General features: G+C 39.5%; 2 protein-coding genes across 2 annotated transcripts in view; one reads left to right on the forward strand and one right to left on the reverse strand. All coding sequences in view use genetic code 11, as the record gives it.

Moving 5' to 3' along the window:
• EGR_08683 (hypothetical protein) overlaps positions 1 to 5,924 on the forward strand; it is a gene marked incomplete at both ends in the record, with an annotated part of 6,237 nt that extends 313 nt beyond the window's left edge. The window contains 17 exons of the mRNA XM_024497932.1: positions 96 to 149; positions 238 to 294; positions 377 to 412; positions 488 to 523; positions 924 to 977; positions 1,863 to 1,916; positions 2,000 to 2,056; positions 2,129 to 2,161; positions 2,210 to 2,263; positions 2,347 to 2,400; positions 2,528 to 2,575; positions 2,670 to 2,723; positions 2,963 to 3,004; positions 3,392 to 3,452; positions 3,517 to 3,570; positions 4,041 to 4,323; positions 5,341 to 5,924. Coding sequence (XP_024347657.1) covers positions 96 to 149; positions 238 to 294; positions 377 to 412; positions 488 to 523; positions 924 to 977; positions 1,863 to 1,916; positions 2,000 to 2,056; positions 2,129 to 2,161; positions 2,210 to 2,263; positions 2,347 to 2,400; positions 2,528 to 2,575; positions 2,670 to 2,723; positions 2,963 to 3,004; positions 3,392 to 3,452; positions 3,517 to 3,570; positions 4,041 to 4,323; positions 5,341 to 5,924 — 1,615 coding nt within the window. The remainder of the gene's footprint in view (positions 1 to 95; positions 150 to 237; positions 295 to 376; positions 413 to 487; positions 524 to 923; positions 978 to 1,862; positions 1,917 to 1,999; positions 2,057 to 2,128; positions 2,162 to 2,209; positions 2,264 to 2,346; positions 2,401 to 2,527; positions 2,576 to 2,669; positions 2,724 to 2,962; positions 3,005 to 3,391; positions 3,453 to 3,516; positions 3,571 to 4,040; positions 4,324 to 5,340) is intronic.
• A 6,199-nt stretch (positions 5,925 to 12,123) lies between these two features.
• The window catches only part of EGR_08684 (hypothetical protein), a gene marked incomplete at both ends in the record, with an annotated part of 2,075 nt that continues 1,841 nt past the window's right edge, over positions 12,124 to 12,357 (reverse strand). The window contains one exon of the mRNA XM_024497933.1: positions 12,124 to 12,314. Coding sequence (XP_024347658.1) covers positions 12,124 to 12,314 — 191 coding nt within the window. The remainder of the gene's footprint in view (positions 12,315 to 12,357) is intronic.

Below are 12,357 nucleotides of genomic sequence, written 5' to 3' on the forward strand. Positions count from 1 at the left end.
TGCCTCCAAAACACCGGACTTGAGGTAGCAATTTGGTTGTAATTTCTTTTTATCGAATGAGCTATTCGAAAATTGTCGTTGTATTGATACTTTAGCGACGCTCCAGCGCGTACTACCGCAGCAATCAGCGAGATGAGTGTGGAGCAGAGGTTTGCCTTCTTTCCTGTTTGTGTTGAGGTGTTCACTTTCAGCTGCCAAATGGACCGGAAATTGCCTTGCATTAATTGTACTTTTCAGCGTTCTCCCAAGAAAAAAACTCCCAGTTGTGGCATTCAGAGTTCCTCCTCTTCTGAGGTAGCGTATTTATTTACCAAGTTTATCGCCTTAATAGTAAGTCAAAACTATCAGAAATTTACATCTTTTCTACGTATTTCAGCATTGCATCAGCTCATCTGACCAAAGAAAAGTGGAGGTGATTCACTTTGTTATCACCTTTGTCGCCTTAATGATAGGCAAAAACCAAATCATCATTCTTTGGGTATTTTAGTCCTGCACCAGCTCATCCGACCAAAGAAAAATGGAGGTAATTCATTTGTTTACAGTAGCCAGGGCATAAGGTCACATGGCTTTTCCCTCAAAAAATGAGCCCAAAATTTTTTGCACCCTTGTTGTTAAAGCTTCTGGGTGGGATAGGCATTGGCCACTCTGTTTTGTTTATGATTGAAGCAACGACAAGCTTCCACGTGCCGCGACAACGAGAAACAAAATCAAGCGCCACGTATAAATACCCTTTTTTCTTACTAAAAAGTAGGCCGTAACATCGCCCAATTTGGGTACTTTAAATTTTCCTCTTTAAAGGGATTGTCTCAGGGTCCCCGCCAATATTAATGTGAATTTAAGGTGATTATGACGAAATCCACCTAAGTGGACTTATTTACATTTCAATAACGATTAAAGTGTTTATGTTATTCTACCAATTTTAGGGACAACCGAGTTCGTGTAGCCAAAAAAAAGCGGGAAAAGTGTGTACGCCAGATGTGAGTTTGTCAGCCATAGGAAATGCCAAAATTTAGGACCATTGTTTGCATTACAGTTAGTCATGTCTTTCAAGTTAGCTCAATATATTTGTAGAGACAATGACTAGAAGAATTTCGTGAGATTGAAAAAGCACTCGTAAATACCGTGCATTTGACAGAAGACTACACATCGTACTTAATCGTTTAAGTAGTATGTCACAACACCTTTCCATTAAGAAACTTCTACTAAACTTTTAAGCAATATTATGCCATTTTCAACCTTCATGCTAGATAAAAATGCCGCATCTTGCACAATATGCAAATATCTCACCTTAATACTGATGAATAAGTAAAAAAGTTATGAAAACGTAGGTTATAGATGGCACGCCCTTGTAAGTATGCGCACCGGTCCTGTCGGCTACCCTAAACAGAATGATTAAATTGACAAGGACTTCAATATGGAGATTTTTATTACCGATAGGTCTGAATAAGCTGGGCAGTGGTCGGTTTTTCCGGTTGACTACTTAAATCTCAAAGTGGTCTAATGTTCGCGCATTTAATAGTATTTGGATTGACCCTCGCCCGATCAAGAGAAGCGCGAGTTCGAGAGCTGGACGTGAAAAAGACAACTTCTGGGTCTTCTACTTGTGTATTTAAATTAAAATTAAATCCCCTATTATGAATCAAAAAAGAAGGGTCGCAAGGCAAGGTTTGAGCGTGACAGGTACCGCAGAACGACCCAAAAGCGGAGAGCGGTTAGATTTTTCAGTAGCTCAACATCTTTTCAGTAGTTTTATTCAAGCGGATTCCAATGGGGCAGTTTTGATTTTGTTAGTGGAGGGAGGGGATTGGTTACGTGCTCCAAGCTACGCACATCAGATCTGGATGGCATTATAATCCTTTTAGAAACCATCGAATGAAGCGTGTCAAGGAAGCTCCTCGAGTCAGGTATCTCCCGAGGTAAATGCACATTATGGCGGCTGGGCGGAACAAAAGACATTATTTCTATTCCAAACAATTTTTTTCGGAAATTCTTCTTTTAGCAATGTCCATGTTACTTCTACGCCTCTAAGCGCAATTGTCAAATTCGTCCACAAGAAGTAATTGACCCAAATTTTTTGATAAAACTCCTCCTTAAGCAATGACTTATACAAAATTTCATACTTTTTAAGCCGGTCAGAAACGAAAGATCTCGCACCGGTCTGGTAAGTACATTTTCAATCACTTTTTGATGATTACTATCTCTCTCTCAGCGACAACCGGATCCGTGTCGCCGCACTCCTCAAAACCAAATGCGTTCCACGGAGGTAATGCAAAATTCACTACCTTTGAACAACACCAGTCCTAAAGTCGTGTCAAGATTCACTAAACACGTGCCTTTTTTAAGTAGATACGCTCCTCTCAATGTGGCCATAAAAAATGCCACCGGCCTCCGACAATGGAGGTACGTTTCTGCCCTCCTAAATTCTTAGCCGCATGCAGGAGGAGGGTTGAGGAGTTCTGACCCCATATTTTGGGTCCAATAATAAGTTTGCTTTTTAAAAAAGGAAACTTTTGCATTGTAGAAACAGGAGTGTTCAAAGTGCAAGTGCCATCAGCAAAGAAATCGTTCTCCCGAGGTAATTCCACTCCACAGTGGTGGAAGACGAAGCAAATTACTCTGTCCTTCGCCATCAAAACCACTTACTACTACTAAGCATTGGCTACTTTTAGAAACGACCGTGTTCAACAAATGAAACCTGCATTCATCGAGCTCGTTCTCCTGACGTAAGCACTTTTTGTCGTTCTTTGTTGAAGTTAATCCAAATTAAAATTAAACAATCAAATTTGTTTGAAGAAAAAAAAACAACCTTTTCTATTGCATGCCTGAGTGAAGCGCTCCGTCCGAATCGTAGTAACTTGAGAATGTCCAACTTACTTCACCTGACTGTTGGAAGTGTTGCTCTAATAAAATGTGGGAATATTTTTGTGGAAAAGGAGATTTTATTTGGCCTTTTATAATTTAGCAACCTCGGTGCTGCTCTGCCAAACAAGCTGCCGCATCAGCGGTAAGTTGCCAAATGAGTGTTGAGGCGATTTTTTCTAACTAAAAATGCAAGTAAATTTTACCCTTTTATTTTCACCTTCCAGAAATCTCGCAGGGGAAAGCCACAGAGCAACTGTGTCCAATACGATTCAAATGTTGGTGGTAGAAATCGGGTGGCATTTAAAGTCAAAAATAAGGCGTGTAAATGACATTTCCCCTTTTAAACCTTCAGCAAAAGACGTCCCCATTTTTGGTTAAAAGTCGACATCGAACCCGCAACTCGGAGGTAACTTGGCGTTTGGCTTGTCACGACGTTTTGTTTGCTCACCTTTTAACCCCAAAAAAGGCGTCTTAAAAGTGCCTTAATGATTGAAGTGATAAAAAGGGGTGCCTTCTGGTGCCATTTTAGAAAACTCTCACCGACTCATGCCAGAAACGGGAGACAAAGGTCAGTGATGCCCTTCCTTGGGGTAGGGAAAGGGGGGGAATTAAAGAGAGAATGTAAATAAATTTGCTTCTGCCTGTTTCATTTAGCAATCTACAAGTCCATTCTTTCGGAAATTTCGGCAGAAGAAACGAACTCCCGAGGTAACTTTCCAGCTTTTGCTCACCCCCGCCCCCCCCAAAAAACCTGGACAAACCTATTTTTTGTTGCTCCTAGAAGACATCACCAGACGCAACGCCAAACACTTCCTCATGCAAAAGTAATTTTCTTTTTAAAAAGGGTGATTTTTTCCCACATTTTGGACTTCTACCTAACTACGTTGTTTTAAAAGAGAAGAGAATCATTTTAAACAACCTTTCGCTCAATTTTTTTCAGGATCCACTCAAAAAAGAGCCGCCTGAGTGGCATAAGCTCAATCCAATCGCGAGGTAGTACCTTGTTCTTTATTTTTTTTGCAAAAAACCAACATTTGAACCTGCTAATGCTAAATTAGCGTAACCAACAACCTCTAATAGAGAGCTTTTAGCGTGGACATTTGCCAGACTACATTTTTCTTCTACGGATGTCAAGTTATCTCCGTTTTTTTTAAACCAATCAAATTACACCCTTTCAGGTGCATCTTTCGTTGAACGCATTCGAAGATCAGATGAAGAACGAAATCGGAAACCCTGTTGTGAATTTCGGTGAAAATTCAAATTGGCTTCAGGTAAGTATTCTCTCCAACTTTGGAACAGCACATTTACCTATTGAAACACCTTCGGCACAGGAGCGGGAGCTTTTTGTGCTCCTCAAAAGGGCGACGTCAGTGAACCCTGCTGTCAGCATATGCTACGACAGTGTAAAAGGAGCAACTGCAAATCATCTTTCTATGAATGGAAGGTGTCTATGTTTACCCGGTAGGCGTGTTTGTTCAGAAATCGTAAGCGGACACCTTAGGTGGGAAGCATCGGGCGTGAATACTCAGTCTCCCCAAAAATCCACCTCATATAAGCCTTTTCAGTAGTGGATAATTCATTGATGAGCTTTAAGCTTGTCAATGAAGTAGAATGAAGGGGTTTACATCGGTCACCACTTGTCACTTAATCACTTTCAACACCGAAGAACCAATCCAGTTTTGTCTGCTTTATGCTGAAAAAAAACATGCAAAATTATAAACAAATGCACATTTCTTCCTCATTTTTTTGCAGCAGATTCAACTCAAGGAGCCAGTCCACAGAGTCATCAACTCGTTTACCGTCCTCGAGTTTCTTTCAGCTTTGCTTTCATTCACTTCGTCAAAGTTTTGTTCCACCTATTTCCACACACCCATTTCTTGTTACGCCAACTACTTCACCTCAGTTTTTCATTCGAATAAATTGAATATTTCTTTCCTACGCAAAATTTTTAGTTAAGAACCCTTTCTTTTGGTGACCCTGGCACGAAAAATTGGTACTAGTGTCCCAGGCAAGGCATAAGGTCACCTCAAGACCACGGTGATTTGCTTAAGCCCAAAAAGTCATCCAAGGCCCGCGATATCGAGATGCGCCTGGAAGTTCTGGCAATTCCAAACACGTTTTTTTTTTGTTTCAGATTTATGTGAATGTAGAATAACTTCTCTTTGAATTTTGGTAAAACCAAACACTACGGTAGATGTTGTTAAAAATTTAACTGATGAATGTGATATTTTCATGATAAAGTGGAATAATTACGAAGAACACATCGAAATTCACCTACCTTAGTTTCTACAATAGGCAAAATTATTCATGCACTTTCCGGCATAACGGATGGGGAAGGCTTTCATGTAAGAGACTTAAAGAATGAATTTAACTACTGTTCAGAAATAAAATTACGTGTAAAACAATTCCTTCTTTGGTAAACCAACCACTTCTACAATTCCAAGATCGATGAAGCGTGTTCCACATTCACGTGATCAGAAAACGAGGAAATGGAGGGTTCCACAGGTGATAAAAAATGCGTGCACGAAGAGGAGGGGAAGGAGGAGAAAGAAGTCACTAAGGCATCCGAAGGTGAGGATGACGGCAAGCTCCAGCCACCATCACGCTGGAAGATTGAAACTGAATTCCAGGCTACAGAAAATTCTACTGTAATAGAAGGAGTCGAGCAAGAAGCACGGTCACTTTCTATCAAGAGTTTGGAGAACTTGAGTCCGGCCAGAGATGTAGTGGTGACCGAAAAATCTGTTCAATCATCGCCGACCATTCTTCACAACAAGAAAACCGCCACAGAGACCGGTGGATGCCCAGACACGACGGAAGGGGAAGAATTTGCCAGCGCTTCAGACTATGGAATTAGACGTAAGGCGGACCAAGAAATGCTAGAAGCTGAGATATCAATCCCATCTAAACGGACTGATGTGCTGTTGGATCGGCTGATTCTAGAGGCCGTTTCTTCAATGTCCATTTGGAAGAGGAAGCAGGGAAAGGAGGTGATCGCGCAGGAGGGGCATCGACTGTTTAGGACTTATAGATGTGGGGGGATAAGTCAAGAGGTGGATTGAATGGAAGAAATAGAATCCTGAAAGCCACCCGTTTTCCATGATTATACCAATGTTCTGATTATTGTTGCAACGATTGAATGGGGCGGGGTCAAGAATCCTCAACTAATGTAACAATGAAATTCGTAAACAATGCAAAATTTTGTCTGAGGTTAGTGAACAAGTATTCAGGATATCAAGGATGAGAATTTCCTTATTTCGTGATATCACAGATTGCCATTAAAGTGGTTCAGTATTGAATCAAACCGATTAGACTCTCTATGCTAACCAACCAGTAAACTTGCGCGATCCATCTACAGCAAAGCCAAAGGCAGGTTGAAATATATGAGGTCAACAAATTTTAAAGTTAAGAACTTGTGAATTCAGCTCTTGGTTTCGCTAGAATATTTATGGAACTTATGAAATCCAACCTAGGAAAGGGAATTGCAGATGTACGAATTAGACATCTTTGAATAAGTTACCGATCCGTAATAATTAACAACCTAGGTATCCAGGAATTGCTCATTTTTTGGTAGAATTATCCGCAATGCCTTGCGGTGTAAAGTAGGTGCAAATGCTTACTGATATGACACGACCAACTTCGAGTACTGATAGAACCTGATGAAAATGATTTGAACTTGTATGCTATACCAACCGAGGCTGACTCAGGTCTAAGGTTGCAGAGGTTTAGCGTGGAGTTCATCGTTTCCCATTTGGGGACAGTACCACCGGAAATGTTTTGAGCAGTATGAACCTAGTAATTAACCACTTGGATATGCATCACCTACAGGAGGGTTCTCTGTTCATCCCCAGAAGGCTATGCTTGATGGGTGTGTATGTGTGGTGCATCGCATGAGCGATTGTCCACTATGAATTGCCCGATGAAATCTGATCTGGTGATACAACCCGAAAGCGGGTAAGAAGAACCCGGACCAAGTGAATCAGTAGGAAAAAAGTTTAATTTTTGGAAGATAACTCAAACCTCAATTCGTAAATCTTGCCTGCGAGAGGAGTTACGCTGGTGGATGGAGGAGAAATGTGAAAAAGACAGCTTAAGCACAAAATTGAAATAGAAAGGCATTTGTTTAGAGGGGGGTCGTTTGCTTTCCGAGGTAAAACTGTCTATTTGGAAAGGGATTCTGGATCGTCATGCTAGATATATTAACAGATAAAACATTTTCAAAGGATCTCCTTATTTCTTCTTCTTCTTCATAACTGGTACACATATCTGTTAATTTGCCTTAGAATTTGAGAAAATTGAAATTGTTTGTGAATTGCTTCGGAAGAAAGTGGTTCTTAGTTTTTTTGTGGAAGAAGAAATGTGATTGGTTAATGGAATAAACATTGAGATTCTCCAAAAGTTCCCTAACGAACAGAAATGGAAAACTTTAAATCAACAAATAAACTATTTTCTCTATTTGTTTTCCACATTTTAATGATGAAAATTTTGGGCGAAAAGCACGTCTTTAGTTTTAAGTGCCGTTTCGCCATTGTGCATTTCTATTGACTGCATCGTTTTTTGGATTGGTGTCAAATATTTGAACCTTCTAAACTTATGAACTGCTAGCGTTACGTCAGTTCATTGGGTCGCCGTTCAAGTTTATTGTGTCAAAACGATGTATTTTAAGTGTTCGTTCAACTATGTAAGCCATTCATTGTGCCAAACTTCCATTGCCATAGTGGCAGTATCTTTCCTCCCTCTCCAAAGCCAATGATCTCCCAACCCTTCTTCTATCTAGCAGCAAATCAATCGTTCGGATTGGCATTCCATTCTATGGCCTTGAAGACACCCCGAGGCGCTGTACTACGAAAGAGTCTTTAATATTTCTGTGAAAATCTTTAAAAAGTAAATAGAAAATGATCTGAGAGACCACTAAATCAAGAAATAGCCAAATAAATCCCGATTTCGTATAATTAAATCAATTGTCCATCCTGCAAATTGTTGATACGGATATGGAATAGAAGTATTCAAAACAAAATTTAAAGCTTGATGAAGCCCAGGTAACCCATATTTTGACCTTCTGCCCAATTATAGGTAACTTGATACAGAAAAACGAACTAAATTTTATCGAAAAGCACAGAATCATCTGCAAGAAGATAGGCAGTCAAGTCCGAATTAAAAGGTTTAGTAAAAGATCTCGATTATTTTAATAAAACATTGATGTAAATGTAGTCGGTATGCCATAATAAAGTAAAGCTACAACCTGATTGGTTTATTAACCAACCAATAGAGGTCTGGGAAAATATTGCTGAACAATAAAATTAAGGGGCTGCACAATCCGACCAGTTAAGGTACACGCCTTATCATGAACAGTCTCATGAATTAATTTAACCAAAATCGAATGTTACTAATCAAACTAAGAATGAATTGCAGAATATTTTGATGTTTTTTGGTGCTAAACACAGGCGATGAGTTGTACGTTAGACTCACCGGCACAACTACTTTCAATTTATTCAACTATACCGCCATAAAAGTGGAGAGCACAACCACAGAAATGTCCCACAGTTCTAAGATTGTCTCAAGGTACTTTTGAACAATTTAAATGCTCAAAATCTTTCATTAGGCTGCCGAAAACGTTCCACTACTTTGACTTGTGGAGCTAGTGTTTGGTTTAGAAACATGCCAATGGGAGTCAATGGCCAAAGTCAGTCAATAAGATACAGGAGCTCGGTTTACGATAGGTGTAATAACCTAGATAAGGCAGAACTCTGTATCCATCTCTCTTCTATTTCTCGACTGCCTACCCTATTTTGCATGCCCATGTAATGTTATCCTCTAATGCTACAAATGGGTGATAGTCATCGTGTTGCGAAATACTAGGCGAAAATGGCTAACGAGGATCCCTTCTCCTTCCATCTTGAAACATTAAAACGCCCATGGTTAAGTTCACCAATGTCAGAAGTGAAGTCTTGCCTTCACTTATAAAAATAGAACCTTTTCTAACTAGTTTACTAGCCCTAGCTGTCTCCACAAAAGCTCGCTGTGCTCATCATCGAGTGGATCTCTACAGCAACCAATTGGCCGTCAGAAAATAGACAGTGTATATGAGTGGGAAACGCCTACTTAGCATTTGACCACGACGTTTCATTCCCAATTGATATAGGCGCAAACAAGTTGTTTCATCACTACTTGAAACGTTACTGGGTATTGCTGTGGACAACTTAATCTTGCATTGACATGTTAATAGCAAAAAACCATGATTCTCCACTGTTGCCAAGATCAAAGGAACGTTCTGAACGTGGTGCATCTCTCTCGGTCATGTGCCTGTTCTGTTACGACATACAGAAAACTTGATAAATATCTTCCAGTCAAACTTAGTTAAAAAAAAAGAACAACCAGAGAGGGTCGGATCGCCACTAAACCTTCATGAGGGCAGAAAGGAAGAATGAAATAGTTGGGAAAACTCTATGTCCACAGAGGATTGTAATGTGTAGAGCTTTACTCCCAAAAAACGAGCAAATTTTTTATTTACCGTGACTCATTATCATACACAAAACCAGTTCCATTGGTAATCTTCATGTTTCTCGGTTCGTCTAGAACTCAATGACTATTTTAACCTCATATTTTAAATTTTTTACCTTTTCTATCACCGTAAAAGAAGATCCTGGTATTATCTTCCCAATCAACAAGGGGCAGTTTGAAAAGGGTTTAGTAATTGGTGGTCTAACTGCAAAGTCCCCTTTTGACAGGCGGTTTTAATCTAGTCTTGACCCCAAACTGTTTAGTCATGCATCACGTGGACGGCGGAACCTCTCTCCCCACCTCCAAGCTGATGGTTGGTGTGGGCAAGTTGGGAGAAGTTGAAAGTACCCACAATGAAAAAAACGTGATAGGTACGTCTCTCCACGTTAGTGCGTGGATGGATGGATAAGGGCTGAGATGATTTACTCCAGGAGAGGTGAATATAAAAAAATGGCAAGGATAAAAGGCGGACAGGTTACTCCAGGATAAACATGAGTTGACTGGCCTGAGATAAACGGGTGAGTAAGCCTGAGATGGACTGATGAAATCATAAAAAAAGAATTGGACAAATCTTCCAGAGATACATCATTCCTTAATAATAATTCGCCTCAGAGTCTTCCTTCAATCACAACAGTAAGGTTGAATTCTTTTCCAAATGCATTTTGACAAAAAGGATTGATGAGACATTGTTTAGTTCAGAAATGTCTACGAAGGTTTAGCAATGAAAGGCAAGCCCTCCTCGTCAGTAATGGAAAAAATTCTATTGTAAACGAGACATTCTTGGTGGCAAAAGTGGTTTCAGTAGCTGCTTCATCAACCCAACTGAACTACATCTTGCTACAAGTAGAACAAATCAAGTTGCGTCAGCAGAAGTGTGGCATTTCACGGGTAGAAGGTCAACAAGAGGCAGCGGGACTCGCCACTCCTCCTTCTCAAGTTCAAAAACAATGACACATGACTGACACGAGTTAGTCATCGATCGCCACAGTTGACACCTCGTTGAAACCACATTATCACGTGTTCGTGCTGAAACACATTTCCCGCCGTCATGTCGGTTAGTATCTTTTTTTCTCCTATGAATTTACGCGAAACTAACCCCATATGTAAATAAATTAATTAATAGTGCAAAATTTGCACTTTTCCGCCCTTTTCATCCTTTTTAGTCTTTAGAAATTAGCACTTTTCTGTCCTGAAAAGTACACTTAGCAGAAATAAATTTTAAGGGCCGTGCGATTCGTTCCCAGTTTAAGGTTTTCTATTTAAAAGGAGTATTTAGAACTGGTTTAAATGTCCTCCGAAGGAATAAGCAGTTTAAAGTTAATTATTTATTTTACCTACAAGTATATTCAAATATTTTCGTTAAAAAGATTAACATGAGCATGCTTCTTTTCAAAAAACTTTATTTATTGAGCATCTAAATCTGGCTATCGAGATAAGAAATTTATTGGAATACTACTTAATGTCTATGAGTAGAATTTGATCATGCCATAAGAAGGGAAATTCAGGCGCCCACTCTTTGGTTAGAATTTTTGAAAAATGGAACAACTGCACGGACCAATGACCCGTATCTCACGCGTAAGTTCCCTCTTGCCAAAATTTACTTCAATTTTCATTAAAAGTAGCAGTACTTGAATGATAAATGCTACTTAAGCATTTGGCACCTCGGTGTTGAGCTAGTGCTTAAACAATTTTGCTTTCCAGCGAACCGAGTCCAGATTCTTCTCTGAAGAAATGTGTGGACCAACGGTATGCATCAGTCGCTAGTCATCTTGAACCAAAAAATCACTTAGTGTGCCAATAAATAGGGAGATTGCTTATGTTAAACCTATGGGCATTCCTAAATGCTTAAAAGTGACGATCAAATGACACCTGAATAGCGACTTTGGTGGAGGATTTGGGGCTTCTTAGAATCAGACAGGCAGTTATTGCTGCTGCAAATACGATGAAGAGGAGAGATATTGCTTTGAGCTAGATGAGACTATCATATTCAGTCAAGGTGAATTTTTTTACGTAAACAATGGACACCATTGAAGTATTAGCGCAACTGCTTGTAGTTTGGTGAACTTAGAAGCTATCTTTTGCAATAAGCTTGGATAAAATTTCGGAAAATTCTGGGTCGATTTAATATTTTCGACTTATTTTGACATCACCAACTTCAGTATTCTTCATAGTCTAACATCAGAGAGATCTACCTCACTTTGCGCTCACCTCATTGGCTCATTTCCAGGAGATCTAGTTACCTCTGGATGGATAAGTTCCGGAAATTCCACAACTGTACGAATTTGCCTTCGTTTCCACAGATTCTCCTCGAATTTCATTATCAATAAGTGTAAAATAAAGGCCCAATTTTTCGCAGAAAGCATCACCTCACTATCAACACTATATCTAACGAAATCGTCGTAAAAATGCAGTCGACACCAAAATACTGAAAAGGTAGTGTTTGTTCCAAAAGTCGATAAAATCCGCACCAAAACGAAGCATTAAATAGTTTCAAATTCAGAAAAAAATTCCGAAGCGGGGGAAAAAATTTATATTTTATCATGAAATAGTGAAGAAAAATATAGCCCAACTCAGTGTATATTCTCTAATTTAGCAAATCAGAACGCATGAGGAGACGAGAGAAGAAATTCACACCTACTCCCCAGAGGTAGGCTCTGCTATGCTGACTAATCAAATGCGAAATTTCGCCTCAAAGTTTTCGATTTGCGGCACTGCTACTTGTCGGGTTTATTAGTAGCATATTCGAACAAAGCGCTAAAATCACACTCCACCGTAGGCGATAGACAAAGCTTGTTCTACACAAAAAAACCATTTCTTCTGGAAATAAAACACTGGAAAAAAAACTCGCATTAGTGATTGGTAAGATTGATGTAAAAAAATATTCCGGGGTTGGAGGGGCTGTAGAGGTACTTGTGAAAAGTCAGCAAAATATTCGATTTTAAGGAAAAATGCTAAAGTAAACATACAGTATCTTACATTAAATCAAGATCTTTG

The sequence above is a fragment of the Echinococcus granulosus genome (genome assembly GCF_000524195.1).
Source record: "Echinococcus granulosus chromosome Unknown EG_S00115, whole genome shotgun sequence".
Lineage (NCBI taxonomy): Eukaryota > Metazoa > Platyhelminthes > Cestoda > Cyclophyllidea > Taeniidae > Echinococcus > Echinococcus granulosus.